We start from the raw sequence: 19,698 nt of genomic DNA on the forward strand, positions 1-19,698 counted from the left end.
GTGGATGCCATCCTGTGCAAAAGGGTGGGGCCTAACCTCGTACACTTCCCTGTTGACCTCCATCACCTCGTATCTTAGTCGTCGACTCAATAGCCTAATTACGCGATTAGTCTCCACGACCCTCCTTTCCGTTTCGCGAGCCTGCCTCTGGACCTCTGGGATTGTGCATATGGTCACATGCACACTCTCAGAGGCCTCTCTAAGCCTACGCATCCCCACCTCCAACTGCGTCTCAAGATTCTGGCTCCTCCCCTGCAGTACATCATTGAGACCAGCATGGATGACCACAAGGTGTTCGCCATCCATGCTGCCCACCACCACCTCCCGGGCTCTGGCCATTGCATCCACCGTGCACATTATAGCACGCCCCCTAGCCTCGATGCCCGGCACTCTTTCCGCGGTGTCTGCTCCGCTGGAGGCCGCCTGTTGTGCCTCGCTCCCTCCGTCGGTGCTGCCGTCGGGGCAAAGCGCGGGCGGGCTCATTGCGAGCAGCACGCGCAGCGAAATAGAACGCAATTGAGAGAAGTTCATGAGGGGCGGTCGGCAGCAACAATTTGAGGCTGCCCCGGCGCTACACGTCCGTTTTGATTCGTGCTTCGCGCGCAATGAGCGGAGAGGTGAGGAGGGAGGAAATTATAGTTGACGACGTGCTCCACAGCTGGCAGCACTTGCCGAGGGGCAGCGATGACAGCGACCTCCCGCCAGCTGTTTTCTCTCTTCCTGCTCACGCTCTCTTCTGTGCGGAGTGAGGGAGAAAAGAGGATTGACGTGATCACAGGAGCGGGTGCCTTCGCTTACCGACATTATGCGAACGAATGAATTTCGGATGCGGTGAAGGCGGAGGTGACACCTTTAAAGGTAACCTAAGAATGGCTGTAGAGGTTTTCATTGTTTTTCTTCGTAAAGCCACGAGGCATCCATTGTACGCGCGTGCACATGACTGCGCCTTCATTTAACAGCTGCTTGGAACGGAACACGCACCTTGTTCTGTGGTTCTGCGATTGGGGAAATAATTCTGTGCAGCGCGTGCAACTGTGTCTCTTTTTTCCGAGATCACGTTCGCTGCACTGCACAAGGGAGGGGAGTGGGGAGAGAAAATAGATGGAGATGGAGGGGCCGTGGTCGAGGGAGAGGGGCAAGGAGCCCGGCACAAGCCTCTTTCACTTAGGCACAACATTTCCTATTCCAAATGACGCAAGTGCGGTAGCCGCCGTAACGCTGTCTCTGCAGCAGTGAAGCCTCCGAAGTTTTAGTTAGTCACCTTAAGTTAGCAGTAACATCCTACGTTACCACCGAACATTAGAATAATGTTATAAAATTGATGCGTAAGTTGCAGTAACGTTAAATGGCACCTTGGAACGTTATGGTAATTTTTAAAATTAACAAATAATGTTACGTGTTCAATCGTTAGCACTAGATTAACGTTCTCGTTGTGCTGATGTGCTGTGTTCCAAGTGTTATTCTGTTGCTCAAATAATAACCATAGAACAACATTACACTTTCAGATGCCATTACAATGTTCAAATTATAACTCTACCGCAACATTACCAATATTTTCAAGAATTTCGTCTCGGAACTTTTCCCATTGTTTGTGCAATGTTTCCCACTATTTGTGCAACTAGTAGAACGTTGAAGTTCAACATCTCATATGATGTCTGCCATAGATTGCATGCACAGCCCAAAAGTTTAGCCAGAAGACTTAGCGTGTTCCCCATCTACAAAAAACCCTTACGGCACCCTTCACGGCTGGGTATATAATTAGCCTGAGGCTACGCTGTTCGTTAGAAGCTGACTGCATGAGTTGCATGTTTTAGTTCTGGCGCGATCAAGTGCGTGTCGCCCTCGTAGCCCTTTGCCAAGTGATGACTGAACTTGTGGCGGACAACAAAGGGTCACGCAACCGTTCCAGCGGAATTTGCATACTGTTTTTTTAAATGTTTAATTATGGCTAAGAACATGCTATTTCCGAAGCTCATTTGTAGCGTTTACAAATTCAAGAGAAAAGCGTTGACAACAATTATCATAACTTCGGACCGAAACAAAAAAAAACGGCATTGTTGTAACGTTTCACTGCTATCTGGGCACAGCCAAATAAGGAAACACGCTGCCACTTCTCAGCAGCGGGGTTCGTCTGAAGAAAAGAAAGAAAAAACGAATTTAAATGACGTCTGGGCTCTCACCTGTCTTCATCGATTAGAGGGGGACATTATATGTGGGATGAGCATGCAATGGCTAACAGCTTAAGAAATGTGATGACTGCATTAAAAAAAAAAAGAAATTTACAACCATGCGCGCTATACAACCGATATATCTCAGGAAAGGAACGGTTTGCAAAACAATTACATTGACGCATTCAGCAAAGACTTGCTAAGACTCTTAGAGAGCAGGTGTTTTCAAACTGAACTCCTTGATCATGCTTATATTTTGCTCTTTGCTAAGGGTCTACAAATCACCCTTTATTGGGGTGCTGAAGCTTACCTCGGTTTATTTATTATTTATTTATGTATCAATGCTGCGGTCTCAAAAACAGGGCATTGCAGGCGGCTTCACGCACTCGTACAATAACATAAAAGGACAGCAGCAACAGCAAAAAAAAAATCAAATCGGGGAAAGCGTTACCAGCAACAAAATTACTACGTCGTACTACATTACCACAGCATAAAGAATACTATTGCAGCAGTGTCATCGGGCACAAGAGCTTAATAGGTTAGTTTGAAGTAGGCTGAGCAAATCATTTCAAAGCAGAATAGACCAACACTGAGAAAGTCACCGATTATTGCAGCTGCGCCACAAATAATCAGTAGGAATTCTGTGTTTCAACATCATCAGCAGGGTTCCATTCAGGAACAGTTCTAAGCACTCCAGAAAGTAAGAGGAAAAGAAAAAGAGGGTAATATAAAAGACATGATGGTAAATCAGAATGGCCATCCTATGGAACATGTCCTAGGGTCACATGATGCACGGGTCATGACTTTAATTGTGATGACGTGATTTGATGCGGAGGAGGACCGGGAGATCTCGGCCTGGTCTTACTGTAGCACGAGCCGCTGCAAACGGGAACTATAGTGAAAGTTCTCCTCGATCATTCGGCCACTCCGTATTGTCACTGCGACCCGAGCGTGCATCATTGTCGCGCGCTCGGGTATTGAGGGAAAGGGGAAAGATAAAAAAAAGGTCCCCACCGCGGCGACCCTCCTTGGAATGCTGGTCGTTTGAAAGCCCCGCCACCGCTCACCCGGTTGAGAGAAGCTTGCAGTAGCGGCGCCGGTCGCGGTGCGGCAGCAGAGTCCTCACGACGGCAGCCCCTCCCGCCCACCATGCCGCGCAAGGGACAGCGATCCCAGTCTACAAACTCCCCGGCGGCGTCTCAAAGGGACTGGTGAGAGGAAGGGAGGAGGAAACCGTTCAGATGCGAAGAAGAGAGGAGGAAAGAAATGCCTCTGACTCAACCGTAGTAGAGTTTGCGCGGCACCCTCTCTCAACTGAGAGCGAGAAGGGTGCATAGCAAAAACAAGCGAGACAGATTCCACCCGATGAGGCATAGACGGACGGCATCTGCAGAAAAAGCGAGCGCTCTTCGCGCGTTTTCGAGCGACAGACTGGCTGCCGGGGAGGACCCGCAAGTTGTGCCGGGCAGCCACCCGCAAGCCGGCTCAGGAGCAGCGTTTTGTCATCACAGAACCTTCCCGCCGCCCGCAGTCGCACGCACAACGGGGCGGACTTTCCACCGTCGCGCCAGTGGTGGCGGTAGCGGCGGGTGCTTCTCCACAGAGGGGGGCGGTGTGTTCGGCGGCGGCAGCCACCACCATGGTCGTCGTTGTAGCCGCCCAGGCGCGCGGTGCTTACAGCGGGTCTGGTGGACAGCTCTCGAGCGGTGTGCCCGCTTGCGCACCGCGTGTTGTCGACAGCGGTGCAGGCGGGCTCTGTGAAAGCTGTCGCTGTGCTCGGCGCGGGCGTCCAGCGGTGTGGTGCGAAGTTCGGAGAGCGATGCTCTGGGCGCTCCTGCTGCCGTGCGCGGTGCACCTCCTGTTGGATACGGCTGTGCCCCGGGTTGTGGCCGAGGTCGCTCCCGTCGACACCTCCCTCAACAACGTGTCACTCGGTGGTGACAGCAACGTGACGGTGCAGGCCAGGTAAACCGATGTTTGGCGGGCTTGCATCCCGCGGTCATGCCACTCGGCCATCGTTCTCTGCCATTGTAAAATGCGGGGGAAAAAAGAATGCGCGCGCTCCGCTCAGCAATTAGGTATCATCGATACCACGGAATACGGTGTATATTGAAAATGAAGCCAGTTTCAGTTTGAACTATGGTATAGGAGTTGCACATGATCACTTCGGAAAAGTAGTTATTTCATTGACCTCACGGAAGAGCACAGAGTAAGTAGTGCTCTGTTTTCAAAAGGGTTGTGTAACGTGCCCATTCTCAGCAAGTGCTAGTAATGAAGATTCGCCGGTTTACCTGCACGTTTCAGTCCGTAGCAGCAAAAAAAAATGAACATCCGAAGTTCGTTTCACACAGCTCCAAAACACACACACACACACTCACATATATATATATTCAAATTTCACTTGTGTATTGCTTCGCCTCTTCGTTATTTGGCGTGATTGCAGTGCACTCAGCGACGAGGAGACGACGTCAGGAAAAAACGGACTTGCAAATACAATAAGGGGGAAAGTTTTCAGGAAAATCTCCTTTCACGGCCTTCGAAGGAGTGTCGCATTACCATCACGGGTTCATATTTTGGCCGCGTGCTTGAAGCCATTCACGGTTACTGTGCTGTTCGTGTTAAGAAACTTCGGAGTACTGAAAAACAGTACCACAATCGTGCCACTCCGGCGTCTTTAATAACACGTTCCGCGAGGATGCCTGTTTCAATTTGCCAGTCGCGCGTTGCATGCCGACGAACACGCCCATCGTTTATGAGCTGCCCCGGGTGCCGAGCGGCAAAGCTGCCTTTACGGCGCTGTGCATTTTCTCCCGCGGCTAAGTGGTCGCGAGCTTGGGGGCACGCCCGTTACGCGTTCGGCTGCGACGCCACGGCCTGATATTGATCGGCAGCAGGCAAATGCCCGCTTGGCAGAGAAGCGCGCCCCGACTTCGTTTGAAGTGCAGTTTTTCTGCCCACGGGTTACACATCTTGTTGCTTTGGATCTCACGTCGGAACCACTCGCCGGACCCGGCGTGCTGGCACTAAGGACTACGAGCCAGTTAAGTGTGGCGAAAGTTCTGCAAGAAATGATTATACCACGTCGTCTAAGTGCGCACACCCGTGAGCGAACCTCTGTGCATTCCTCGAAAAGACGAGCCGTTGGCTCCTCACGGCAGGTGACACATCTCCTACTGCGACTGTTCACATCCCTTGAAGTGCTAGCACACAGTTGTATTCAGTCGGCTGGCAGCTGCTGAATCCGGCTTTAAACCCAGCACAAGCTACAGAAGAGCTTAACTGCCATTCATCTATATGCAAATATAAAATATATTTCCATGCAAATCATAAGACGCGTCGATTGGGCCCATTGGCACTGTAAAGCATGAAGCCAGAAAAGGGGGGGGGGGGGGTGACGCCATCTCTCAAGCATTTCTACTTTCGCACTGGCTTTTTCTAGTGCAGATCTCGTTGGGGATGTTGATTTAAAATTATACTGCCCATTGAAATCCATGTTTTCTGTCAGGCACTTTGCATGTTTTTTTTCGTCTCAGACGCTTCCTCGACGTGTGTTCTTTTTTGGTTTTTCCTAGATGGTTTCAAGGAAAGCATGTCCAACATTCTCGGACAAAATTTTTGAAAATTATAAAATTGTAAGATATTATTACGGAAGTATTGAAGGTAATTGTCCATTCTTCCGACATGTAGCAAAATCTTTCTTTTTGTAGAACTTCCATCGCTCGCCTCGAGCAGTTAAGACTTCAGTACAAAACCAATTGAGAACGCTTTTGATGGTAGCAAGAACCTTAATGGGAAAAAAAGTGCCAGGCTACCGTCGGGTGATCTGCGCATATATTGATTGTCATAGAAAAACCTTATATGGAAAAAAAATGCATTCATAAACGGTTTCCCGCTAATAAAGGTTTTTGCCTAGAACTGTTGGATATGATCCAAGGCCGTTTCTAATGCATAGCATCGGCATTTATTGTTGCGTGAGTACCAGTGATTTGTGTCCGCAATTGTGGTTTTGCATGCTTGTGTGCTGAACGGCACACTGAGCAGAGGCCTTGTAATAAGGGAGTAATTACTCATTGGCATCCACCCAGGAGCAGCCATACGGCCACGAAGAAAAGCTTCTTGAACAAACAGCGCGAACAAAGACGAGCACAAAAGACAAGAAAGCGAACGACACGGCGCTGACTAACAACTGAGGGTTTATTGCTGATCACACAAGTATAAATACATGGATGTCGGCAATGAGGGAAAGGTTTACAAAGTGCAAAAAACCAAAAACAAAACGTAAATGTGACAACAGCAACATAAGCACGCTAGAAATCAGCAGAGATTATCAACCCCCAGGAGTGACAGCTCTTTTTGCAGAAGTGTTACCGAAGGGGTACTTATACATGCATTTCCCTGCTTGAATATGTTGTATGCCTCGATAATTTCCCTCGCAGTTTTTTCCCGATTTTTGGCAATGACCTTGGTTTCATGATATAGCGGTACGCACTGTTTTTTCTCTTTCTTTGCCCATTCACAATCCCGGCAATGAATGCCGAGATGACCTAAAACTACTTTTGACACTTTATAGCTGTGTTCGCTCAGCCTTTTATTTATGCAACGTCCCGTCTGTCCAACGTACTGCCCTCCACAAGGCAGAGGGATGTTATAAACAACCCCCTTATCACAAGGAACGAAGCGTGACTGGTGCTTAGTTGTGCACTTCGCCACTTTTCCTTTGAACTCATTAACAGATCGGCACAAACCGGCCAGACGATCAGGCGCGGAAAACACAACATCAACACCTGCTGTTAATGTTAATCTGTTAATGAGTTCAAAGGAAAAGTGGCGAAGTGCACAACTAAGCACCAGTCCCGCTTCGTTCCTTGTGATAAGGGGGTTGTTTATAACATCCCTCTGCCTTGTGGAGGGCAGTACGTTGGACAGACGGGACGTTGCATAAATAAAAGGCTGAGCGAACACAGCTATAAAGTGTCAAAAGTAGTTTCAGGTCATCTCGGCATTCATTGCCGGGATTGTGAATGGGCAAAGAAAGAGAAAAAACAGTGCGTACCGCTATATCATGAAACCAAGGTCATTGCCAAAAATCGGGAAAAAACTGCGAGGGAAATTATCGAGGCATACAACATATTCAAGCAGGGAAATGCATGTATAAGTACCCCTTCGGTAACACTTCTGCAAAAAGAGCTGTCACTCCTGGGGGTTGATAATCTCTGCTGATTTCTAGCGTGCTTATGTTGCTGTTGTCACATTTACGTTTTGTTTTTGGTTTTTTGCACTTTGTAAACCTTTCCCTCATTGCCGACGTCCATGTATTTATACTTGTGTGATCAGCAATAAACCCTCAGTTGTTAGTCAGCGCCGTGTCGTTCGCTTTCTTGTCTTTTGTGCTCGTCTTTGTTCGCGCTGTTTGTTCAAGATGCTTAACCAACTAGCCCGCCAAAACGTGTTAACGAAGAAAAGCTGCACAGATTTCTCAGAAACTTCGCAGTTCAAGAAAAATTCGTCCTGGCCTGGAGTTTGAACCCGGGACCGGGACGAATTTTTCTTTCAGTGCGAAGTTTCCGAGAAATCTGTGCAGCTTTCCTTCGTGGCCGTATGGCTGCTCCTGGGTGGATGCCAATCAGTAATTACTCCCTTATTACAAATTTACTCCACCTTGGGGGATTCCTCTAAACATTTGACCAGCAGAGGCCTTTGTCAGGCTTCTTGCCTTCTGCCTTTGCTGCGGTTTCTCTAAACCAGATTGAAACAAATAAACGTACAAGTGGAATAAGAGGATATTCGATTCGCTATTCGACAATTTGAAATATTCGCACACTCCTACTTTTTTTTTTTTTGCTAACTGATCCACGAACTTTCTTTCGATTTGTCTAGCAGGCTCACTTTTTGTGAGCGCGTTTTATTGAAACCCATGTTATACCCGCAACTGGAGCCTGCGTTCCCGAAATGCATATTTATGAACCTGCCTTCCCGAAATGCCTATTTATGTTACAAACGGATGAACTGAGGTGTGTTTCAGTGCACACAGGAGCTTCAGAGTCACACCGGCAGCAGGAAAGGGAGATGAGAGAATGCTGCGAATTGGCTAGAACCCAACATCCTCAAGGTGTTGAATAAAATTGAATTGAAATGATTTTAAGCGTCAATCTCGGCAATCTCACTTGATCATCTTCCAGAATATCAGTGAAAGTGACGGAGCCAACGCTAGTGCGTGAAAATTTTATGTACTGCAATGCAGGGAGAAGAAAAATTCTCAGGCCGCGTTCGGATTGACGCCAGAGCGGAGCGACGACTGTGTGAGTCGCAACAATGCTGCGATCAGCCTCTAGCATTTTTCGCGCACGCCTCCAACACTCGCCAGGGACTGTGTGGTAACGGGTGTCGCTACTTTAATCAAGCGCTGCGGGTGCCCTCCTGTTACGTGCTCACCCGTAGGGAAGGATATGACATCATCATCAAGGTATCAGCCAGCCTGAGAAAGCACAGCTGGTGACGACGCCTACCGGAATGACACAAAAAACATAATTCTCATCGCCGTCACTGGTCACGTTCTTGTCTGATACGTTCGTTCTTCGGCTGCAGTACGGAAGCCTGGTGACGAGACGTTAAGGGTAAGGATGGGTTTTTAAGAGCAAAAACACTGTATTCCAGAGAAGGCAAGCGTAGCAGAGGGCGGCAGAAAGTCACGTGGGCGGATGAGGTTAGGAAGTTTGCGAGGATAAGCTTACCGCAGCTGGCACAGCATCGGCTCGACTGGAGGGATATTAGAGAAACTTTTACCTACAGTTGGCGTAGCCAGGCTGATGACGATGATGATTTGAGGGCCACCAAGGGACAAGATCTTGAACGCTGCGCCGATTTGACTCCGATGAAGCTCGCAGAAGAGGGCGATCGGCAACGACAGTTCCGCTCGAGACAGCGGCCAGGGAGCCTGAACGCGTTGCTAAGGCCTAAAGAAGAAAATATCCGGCTTGGCCGACACCACTTGTAAGAGTTTAGCGAGAAGCATCTACGTTCCATCCCAGGACGTGCTACGTCGGTCCAGCAAAGCATGTCATGCTAAGACCTGGCCTCGGCGACGATATGCAGGGCATTTTTTTTTAATCATAACGGCCCGCGAAATGGCTCAACTTCTCCCAATGTTTCGATGCATTCTAAAGTTGGTACGTTAGTCTTTCGCTGACCCAGTTTTGCGTCCGCACTACACAGCTGAGATTAGATAACAATCTGGGTGCATGCTCAGCCGGATAACGGTACAAAAGCTCTTCACGACCTTACATTGAAAATGCACTGCCATGCATGCATGCATGGCCGCGCAGGTGTAGCGGGCCAGGTTATCCATGCAGCCCAGGTGAGCTTGATGACGACGAAGTAGTAGCGGACTAAGGAGAAGGAAATAGCCTCGACAAAATACGGGCGCTTTTTGTCTGGGCAATCGGTGCGAAGGAACTTCTGTAACAGTTGCACCCAGTTTCGTGCCTGTCATTTGCATTTCTTTTTTTGCCACCGACCAAATTTTGCTGCCAATTTCATAAAAAAAGCTATGCTGTCACCGTCTGGAAGACGCTCAAGTAACGAGCGTTAGGTGCTTGGCAGCGCGGTCTATCGTCCATGCGATGTATTACCACGTGATTAGGTTACGTTTCCATACCTCACGGCGAGCGGGCGCCTGCCGCCTTGAGAGGTGGGATATTTTGGACCAATTTGGGCCGAAAAAGTTCTTCGACTCTTTGGGGGGGGGGGCAATTTTTCCTTTTCCTGAAGGCGGTAGGTGCCCGGTCGCCATGAGGTATGAAACTGCGAGCTGCCGAGTGCTGCCGTCACGGCCGCCATTTTAAGCTTAATCACAACTAAATATTAACCTAATTAGGCGATCTTGGCACCTAACATGTTCTGCTGATCGAGCCCGTTACGAATATGCCATTAGATGGTGACGTGATCGGTTAATTATTTCATTTCATTTATTTCATCCTTAAAGGCCCGAAGGCATTACATAAGGAGGGGCTTACAAATGGTTTTGTGTAAATGCACTCATGATGAAAACATAGGCACAATGAACTTAACACTGGAACTTTAAACACTAAAAAAAGGATAAAATAAGGAGAATCAAGCGGTTACAAAACGGGTGAGAAAAAATAAAAAAGCACAAAATGCAATTAAATTACAATTAATACAATTAAAAATACAATTAAAATGCAATTAAATTTAAGCCTAACCATAGCTACATGTCAACTTCATTCGTTAATAATGGTGTATAACGTATTCTACTCATCTAGGGGACTCCAAATATCTAATTCGTTTTATGATGACCTCATTAATTACTGAGTTATAAGCGATTAAACGTACTCATGTGACTAGTTAATTATGACGTCACAAAATCAGTGACTTCACTAAATAAATATTGTAATGGCGTCACCAATCAATCACTAATTGGTGTGCTATATCGATTTACTATGGGGGCCGCCATCTTGAACTGAAGGGAGGTGGTAGCATACCCCAAGAAATCGAGAAACGTGATGAATAAAAGGTAGCGCTCTTAAATGTGCCCAAGCGCCCGGAGTGCTAGGCTGAACATCAGGAAAAGAGAGTTTAATGTTTTGCAAATACGTTTTAGCACGACATTGTGATGTCACTGTCCATTTCAGTGCACGGTACTAACTGCATTTGTCGCACTAAACACCCACTTTTCCTAACGCTGTCACTCATAATTGAAATATCCCCGTTGACAGCCGTCATTTACCACAGTATATTGCTAAATTAACCTGCCTAAAAATGTTCCAAAGTCGGAACGTCAAAATTCACCGTCTGTGCGAATTATTCAAACACGCTACAATCTTCCGGCATAGGTCAACTTGCGCTGATGTCATCATCTGTGGTGTGTGCGCATGTGGTGTCTCTTTCTTCTTAGTGTCCTTGTTGCAGCGCCATTTATTTCATCATCTGAAATTGAGGTGAGCGAATCGGTAGCTTGTGTGAGCTTGTGCACCCTACAACAGACTTGTACTTTACGGCTAACATTACTGGTAATAAACTACATTTTCTTCGAATCTTTAGTGCTGTGGTTATTTTCTGTGAGGTGTAACGTTCTCGGTAATCCAATTAATTGTTTCAGTAATCGATTACTAGTATCTGTTATTTTTTTAAACTCCAGTTGTAACGAGTAATATAACTTCAAAAACGCTCGCGAGGATGTCCACGTATGCAAGCCCAAGCAGCCTGCATTTGAGTGGCCCCGTTTAATGAACGGTTTTGTTTCGTCCTCTTAAAGCGTGAACAGCAGCGGAGTGCGGCGATTTGCGTGAGAGGTGAAGAGAAAGGTCTTGGTGATTAAACCAACGCACATCCCTACGGCGCGTACACAGATCTAGATACTTCTCAATGTCGCTACAGGTGTGTTCACGAGGACGTGTGGGAAGAAAATGCCGAAGGAAACTTCGCACAACTCGGAGGCGAAGTTACTAGCGCATGTATGTACTGCACTAGCATGTATTTATTTATTTATGTCGAATACTTTCCAGGCCTGAAGGCATTACAGAAAGGAGTGGTATCTTTACTTAACATAAACAGTGCATATTATAAAATATTATTTTACAAAGCGGCAGAAAATAAAGTGGTCTTGAAGTTGTTAATGTCAGAAATGGCACCGATGGAGGGAGGAAGGTCGTTCCAGTTTGCGCTGGTTTTGGGAATAAATGAATTATGACACGCTTTTGTTCTCAAAAATGGGACAGCAACTTTAAACATGTGGTCAGAACGGGAGGATATGTATGATGGGCGAACAAAAAGATGATCCTTTAACACAGGGTTATGATGATACATTCTATGAAAAAGACACAGTCGAAAGCATTTGCGGCGCGAAGAAAGGTCCGGCAGGGCAAGGGTGCTTTTCATGGAAGTAATGCTGGCGCGACAGGAATAGTTAGACAAGATAAAACGTGCTGGGCGATTTTGAATGGATTCAAGTGTGTTTATCAGCGTGATTTGAATGGGATCCCATACTGCGCATGCATATTCTAGTTTTGGCCGCACTAATGTTTTGTACAATGTTAGTTTTATCGGCAGAGGCGCAGCAAAGAAATTTCGACGCAGGTACCCAAGAACCCGGTTAGCGCTATTAGTGACGTGTTCGACGTGCATATGCCGTGATAGGTTACGTGAAATGTGAACACCTATAGGTATCTGTATGAGTTGACGGATTTAAGGGAAGTGTCGCGAAGAAAGTAAGTGCGCGTGTTGTCAGGGATGTTGGTGCGACGCGATACATGCATTGTTTTACATTTGTTAGCATTTAGTCGCATGAACCATCTATCGCACCAGTTAGATATGCTGTTAAGATCTTCTTGAAGCTTAATAGAATCAATGTGATCAGTTATTTTGCGATAAACGACGCAGTCATCGGCGAAAAGCCTGATAGATGAACGGGAAATGCATTTGGGAAGGCCGTTAATGCAGATATGGAAGAGAAGAGGTCCCAGCACCGATCCCTGGGGTACGCCCGATGTTACGGAAATGTGAGAAGATGAACAGTCATTAGCAGAAACGTACTGAGTTCGATTTGACAGAAAGCTTTTAATCCAGTTTAGAACGTTTGGATCAATGTTAAGCATGCTAAGTTTAAGTTGATGAAGCAAGCCGCACCAGCTCATTCTCGTCCGCGCACATTTGTGCTAGGCTAATAAAACATGCGTGAAGGCTAACGTAATAGCAATCGATTAGTTTTCGTTAATTGTTCAAATACTTTTGATGGGCCACTGAAATCAGTAGCATTTCAAATCAAGTAATTGCAACCGGTTACTTGTTTTCTGTGCAAGGCTTGAAGCCAAAAGTCACAGAAACAAAAGATTATAGGGGATGTCTTTTCTTCTTTTAGAGCGGAAGCTCTACTCCCATGCAAAGCATCAATGTCATGTCGCTCCGAAGAATGGCCTCCAAGCGGCGCAGCGGGGGTGTGGCTTTGACGTCATACCATGTGACTCGGCGCAGCTGCGGCGCTTGGAGCCGGCGGCGTTCGCTCGTGTTCGCAACTGCGTTCAACAACGTGATCCAACGCTCACCTCGCAGTTGCGCTGAATCACGTGACTCACCGTTCATCTGATAAGGTAATAAAAAGTGCGAAGCGCTGCTTTACATTCGCGGATAGCAATGGAGGAGCCAGCGCTTAGGCTGCGTATCGTACACGGCTGACTGAATCTAATGATTCTTACGATCAAGTCTTGTCTTTTTTTAATCAAGCAGCAACCAAGTCAGGTCATTGGTTGAGCCGACCGTGTCTGACCACGGTTAATCGAGCATCCGCTCTGGACTCAGCCGGGTTGAGCCATTCTTGTGATGGGAGTAGAAAACGGTAATCATTTTTGACGATAACTTATCTGAAAGCAGAAACAACCACATGCTGCCGGTGGGAACGGAACCCACGACCTTTGAATTACGCGTCCTCAATCTCGCCAAACAAATACAGACTGATTCCGTCTCGCCAGGAGTGTCTCTTGCGCGCGAATTGCCTTTCATTGGCGCTGATTTGAAGAGCGCAGTCACTGACGGGCGCGTAGGAGTAAGAGGGCGTCCACCGCTCATGTCTAAACACGTCAACCCCATATCTATTGCCAACTGTGCCACAGGCGCAGGCAAGTTGGCTATCGCTGTTTTCGGCTCCGAACAAGCTAGGGAAGATTTGTGCTTTGCTCGACAGAAGAGCTAGACAACAAAAACAGAAAAACTAAGAAAGGGTGCCAAGTGAAACACAAGTTGCGTTTTGTGCCACGCGCAGAGGGAGTAGTCTGTGCTGTCCCTTTTACATTGGGCAAGAATTATATAGGGCAAACGGGGGAGTGCATAAACACGCGCTAGCGTCAACATAAAACGTCTTTGAAAGGTGCTCCGTCATCCAATTTGGCCCTACATTACAGAGACTGTAATCTTTATGATCCCAGTGTGTCGAAAGTCACGTATAAAAAGCATGTAGTCTGCTTCTTAATAAGGCTAACGATTATGTTCAGGCATCAAGATAAATTGACCAGAGAATTGAGTGAAGCATATTGTATTCACAAAAACAGCGACACGTGCGTACAGCACACCGTCAGTAACCATCCATGATTGTGTGGTTTCATATTTGGATTCGTAGCAGTATCTTTTGTGTGTGCGTGTGCGTGCGTGCGTGTGTGTGTGTGTGTGTGTGTGTGTGTGTGTGTGTGTGTGTGTGTCTGCGTGTGCGTGCGTGTGTGTGTGTGGGCGTGCGTGTGTGTGTGGGGCGGGGGATGGGGGAAGGGTGGCGCATGCGCTTCTGGTGGTCATATGAGAGTATATTACCCGTGTTTGTTTCAATAGACTTTCAGTTGTATAGCAGCGCCTGTACTTCAGTCTCTTGTCGCCTGCCGCAGCATTGGTAAAAGTTTCGAGCAAGCGTAGCAGGGGGCGACAGAAAATCAGGCTGGCGGATGAGCTGACGAAGTCTGCCAGGATACGGTGGCTGCGGCTGGTAGAGGACAGGACAGGGATGACGCGGATATAAGGAACAAAACTGGCGAGCTGAAAGCGAAAGCATAGCAGAGAGCAAGTATTCGTATGCGTACAATAAGTCGACATGCGTGGGCCGACGACGCTTGGAGGGTAACAAAAAGGCCTGGATTAGATTGAGGCCAGCTCTGTGTGCTTTTGAAAGGAGACTGTTGGTGGTAACTTTGAAAGGAGCGGAAGAGAGTAACTTGGATTAGGAACCTCGAGTTATTTGAGGAGACGAAAAGATGAAATATGAAATTGGCATGGACAAGGCATGTAATGCGAATGGTCTCTAACAAAATGATTTCCAAAAGAAGGCAAGCATGAAATTGGCATGGGCAACACATGTAAATGCGAAGGTAGCGAATGGTCTCTAACAAAATGGTTTACAAGACAAGGCAAGCACAGCAGCAGGCGTGATGGATTCTAAGATGAGATCAGAAATTCAGCGGGGATAAGATGGGCGCACTTAAACAGCGTTAATTTGAAGGAGACATGTGCGGTTGACTAAACGCAGATTGGCAACTGCCTCACAACTTTCTCCCCGGGCACATGACTGGGCAAGAGTGTTGCCCGAACGGTCACGCATAGCGCGCTTCGCTGCACGAGGATGCGTCGTAAAGGCGTTCCAGTGCCGACCGTTGGGCAACAAACGAAGCACCTCCAGTCGGCTGTTAAGCACACGTTTCTTGTGCAGTTTTCCGGCTGTTTTCTCCTTCCTCTTAACCAAGGGCACGACTGTTGGAAAACACACCGAAAATAGAGGGCCAAGTTTTCCTACTGAAACGATGCCACGCAATGAGAAGCAAGCTCTGCGCGTAAAGAATGCGCCGCCGACAAGGTGAATACTTCACTGCGACTTTTTTGAATTCAGCATTCGTAACTGCGACGGCAAAATGAGAGAAAAAAATAAAGCTCGGGAGGGCGGTTATCACTGTCTCCATAGCCTCCTCGTCCCTTGGTAACCATCCAGCTCTTCCTTGCACAGTAGCCGCCTTCCGTTTGTGCATTCTTCCGCTAACCACTCGCCGAATGGTTCCCGCGGCACCCACTATCCAAGAACAAAGCAGCAGATTCCCCTGAAAGGAGGCCCTCGCAGCCAATAGCGTCGACCGGTTCTCATGACGTCGCGGTTAATCCCCTTTGGCCTGGCTGAAATCGCGGGATGTGCCAGATGAAAGGGAATTAACCACTGCTAAATCGGATTATCCGCGGCGTCTTAAAAACCTGTCGACGCCATTGGCTGGAAGATCTCTACTGGGGTGCATCAGCCGCTTCGTTCTTGAATTGTATCCGCGTGTACTATATATACTACAACAATGCGAAAGCAAGGTAAACAGTCCTTTAACAGCTGTCGCTGCAAAGAAAAGCGAGAAGCGCTACCGCTTATCCATTTATGTGCCGCGTGCTGCTGCTCGAACATTGTCTGAGCAAACGCGCCGCCTTTGTCTGCGCCGTGAAGAGGACCTGGTAGGCCGGAAAGGGCGTCCTACCCAGAAGAGTCGCCCCGGCAGACGCAGTTGTTGTCGCGGCCGTGTTCGTAGAAAAGAGCGGGAGTCACATTGATCGTATACCTCTGCCCTCCTCTTCTTTTCCCGCCGTGGGCGGAAGACGGGCTCGCTTTTCCTTGCACTCACTGCAACCATGAATCGCCGCAGCTCGATGCGCCTTTGTTGACAGCAGCGATGGAGTCGCTCTCATCCGAGGAATGCGCGCACCTACATCGCGTCCGTCGAACACACCGCGGCTCGTTGTCTCTCTCGCCTGAACTGGCCTCAAGAACGCGAACTGATTAGTTGATGCTGTGCGAAACACCAACTGTCAATATCCTATAGCTGTGTGCAACAAAGAACAGAACATCGACAATAAGTGAAAATTTAAACGTGAAAGAAAAAAAAAACGTTCGAGGACTCCTACGCTGCGCTTATGAGTCGACGCGATAGCGTATGCCGTTGCGTCACCTGATGCCGATGCGACTCTTTGCAATTTTTTTTACAAGATTATTCTATCAGGACGATGATATACACCTATACTTGACATCAACAAACATTGGCTTTCCATTCTGAGCAGTTTAACACCTTGAAACGCATTTCTGACTTTTTAATTGTTTCAATTAATTAATCTGTAATAAGAACACAGCACACTACTAATAAGAAGACGACGAGAAGCGCCGAACATTGCGAAGCTCGAGCGCCGAACGCTCGGTCGCTCGTGCGTGCTCTGGACTGAACGCGGTCTCTGTTTTGTGCCTGGACGGTTCGGCTGGTTGTTCGTGACGCTGTGCTTATTACTGTGCTGTGCTGTGGTTACATAGAAGTGGACCAGGTTCCGGAGACGTGTGCGGTCATCCTGAGCAAGCCGGCGTGGATGTGGGGTGCCGAGATGGGCGCCAATGAGCACGGCGTGTGTGCTGGCAATGAAGCAGCACACCACAGCACAGCACAGTAATAAGAGCACAACACAGTAATAAGCACAGCGTGACGAGCAACCAGCCGAACCGTCCAGGCACAGAACAGAGACCGCGTTTAGTCCAGAGCACGCACGAGCGACCGAGCGTTCGGCGCTCGAGCTTCGCAATGTTCGGCGCTTCTCGTCGTCTTCTTCGTTGAGCGCCAGCCTCTGAAGATTCTAAATCCCGTGTCCAGTCTTACAATTCCCCCCGGGCGAAAGGGCGCCATCCTGGCGGCCTAGGGCGATGTCACGACGGCGGGGTCGTAGTAAGGTTTGAGGCGGGTCGTGTGGACAATTTCGCGGCCTCGGCGGCGATGATCAGGGGATGGCGTAAGGGGTTCGATGAGGTAATTGACGGGGGATGTCTGCTGAAGAATACGGTAGGGTCCCTGGTACTTGCTAACAAGTTTGGAGGAAAGGCCGGGACCTGAGGAGGGTACCCAGAGCCAGACCAAAGAGTCCGGAAGGTAAGCGAGAGGAAGTGCAGGGGGATCACGGGTGCTTTTCTGCTGCTGCTGGGCGTGAGAAGTGAAGGACCGGGCAAGCTGTCGGCATTCTTCGGCATAAGTTGCGGCTTGAGAAAGAGTTGTAAATTCGAAAGCATCAGGGCGGTAAGGTAGAATAGTGTCCATTGTGCAAGAAGGCTCACGGCCGTAGAGGAGAAAGTACGGAGAGAATCCGGTGGTGGCTTGAGCAGCGGAGTTATAAGCGTATGTGACAAAAGGGAGAACGCGGTCCCAGTTACAATGGTCGGAAGCAACATACATGGCCAGCATGTCGCCGAGGGTGCGATTAAAACGCTCAACCATGTGCCATTTGTCTGGGGATGGTAGGCGGAGCTGGTGCGGTGAACAACGTTGCATCCCTGAAGGAGAGCTTCTACAACTTCTGAGAGGAAGGCCGGAACTCTATCACTGAGCAGCTCTTTGGGCGCACCATGGCGAAGAATGATGCGATGGAGAATGAAGGATGCAATGTCGTGGGCTGTAGCGGATGGTAAAGGCGACGTTTCAGCGTAACGTGTAAGGTGGTCGATGGCAACGATGATCCAGCGGTTCCCGGTTGATGTGCTGGGAAGAGGGCCGTAGGGGTCGATGCCAACACGCTCGAAGGGCTGTACTGGGCAAGGCAGCGGCTGCATAGGAGCGGCGGGTCGGCGAGGTGGATGTTTTCGTCGCTGGCATGTGGTGCAGGTCTGAACGAACTGGCGGACGTAACGCGCCATCAAACGCAAGTAGTACCGCTGTCGTAGACGGGTGAAAGTCTTCAAGAATCCGGCATGGGCACACTGGTGATCATCGTGGTAGGAAGAGCAAATGAAGGAGCGCAGATGTGTCGGAATGACGAGAAGCCACTTGCGACCATCCGGGAGATAGTTTCGGCGGTAAAGGAGCTCGTCTCGGATGGCGAAATGGTGGGACTGACGACGGAGAGCACGGTAAGGAGGTCGAGACGATTGGCCAGATAGGAGATCAAAAAGGCAAGTGATCCACGGGTCTTTGCGTTGCTCGGAAGCCATACCAGCGAACTCAAACTTGAAAGAAGACAGGGCGGATATACAAGGCGCTGCCTCAGATGGTACAGGGGAACGTGAGAGGGCATCAGCATCGGCATGTTTGCGGCCGGAACGATAGATAACGCGAATGTCGTACTCTTGGAGTTGCAGTGCCCATCGCGCCAGTCGGCCAGAGGGATCTTTCAAAGAGGACAGCGAGCAGAGGGCGTGGTGATCGGTGACAACGTCAAAAGGGCGCCCATACAGGTAGGGGCGAAATTTGACGATCGCCCAAAGGATGGCTAAACACTCCTCGGTGACAGAATAGTTGGCTTCAGCATTTGTGAGTGTCCGGCTAGCGTAAGCGACAACGTATTCGTCAAAGCCTTGCTTGCGTTAAGCGAGTACGGCACCGAGGCCGACGCCACTGGCATCGGTGTGGAGTTCCTTTGGAGAACGAGGGTCGAAGTGACGCAGAATTGGTGGAGCGGTGAGGAGGCGACGGAGTGTCGTAAACGCTTGATCACAGGCTGGCGACCAGGCCGAAAGGTCGTGGGTGGAAAGGAGCTTGTTCAAGGGCTCGACGATAGTGGCAAAATTGTGGACAAAGCGGCGGAAGTGGGAGCAGAGGCCGACGAAGCTGCGGAGGTCTTTTACAGAAGTGGGCTTTGGAAATTCGGCCACAGCTCGCAACTTGGCCGGGTCCGGGAGAACGCCATCCTTCGATACGACATGACCGAGAATGGTGAGCTGCCGAGCTCCGAAGCGGCACTTTTTCAAATTAAGTTGGAGGCCAGCGTTGGCCAGGCAGCGAGAAACAGTCTCGAGGCGCTGGAGGTGAGACGGAAAGTCCGGGGAAAAGATTACAACGTCGTCTAGATAACAAAGGCATGTGTGCCATTTGAGCCCTCGGAATATGTTGTCCATCAGGCGCTCGAATGTGGTGGGTGCATTGCAGAGGCCGAAAGGCATGACATTAAATTCATAGAGCTCGTCGGGTGTGACGAATGCAGTTTTTGAGCGATCGGCTTCCGCCATCAGCACCTGCCAGTAACCGGAGCGCAAGTCCAATGAAGAAAAGAACTC

At 48.9% G+C, this 19,698-nt stretch overlaps 1 protein-coding gene across 2 annotated transcripts in view; it reads left to right on the forward strand.

Moving 5' to 3' along the window:
* Positions 1-19,698, forward strand: part of LOC144110660 (tyrosine-protein kinase transmembrane receptor Ror-like) — a 268,501-nt gene that overhangs the window by 197,947 nt on the left and 50,856 nt on the right. Inside the window, exon 1 of one of the 2 annotated variants that reach the window (XM_077643718.1) lies at positions 3,491-4,133. The exons of the other annotated variant lie outside the window; for it this stretch is intronic. Within the exon in view, the coding sequence (XP_077499844.1) occupies positions 3,808-4,133 (326 nt within the window). The 5' untranslated portion in view covers positions 3,491-3,807. Of the gene's footprint in view, positions 1-3,490; positions 4,134-19,698 lie in introns of those variants that run through there. 2 annotated transcript variants of the gene reach the window in all.

Source organism: Amblyomma americanum, chromosome 11 (genome assembly GCF_052857255.1).
Source record: "Amblyomma americanum isolate KBUSLIRL-KWMA chromosome 11, ASM5285725v1, whole genome shotgun sequence".
Classification (NCBI taxonomy): domain Eukaryota; kingdom Metazoa; phylum Arthropoda; class Arachnida; order Ixodida; family Ixodidae; genus Amblyomma; species Amblyomma americanum.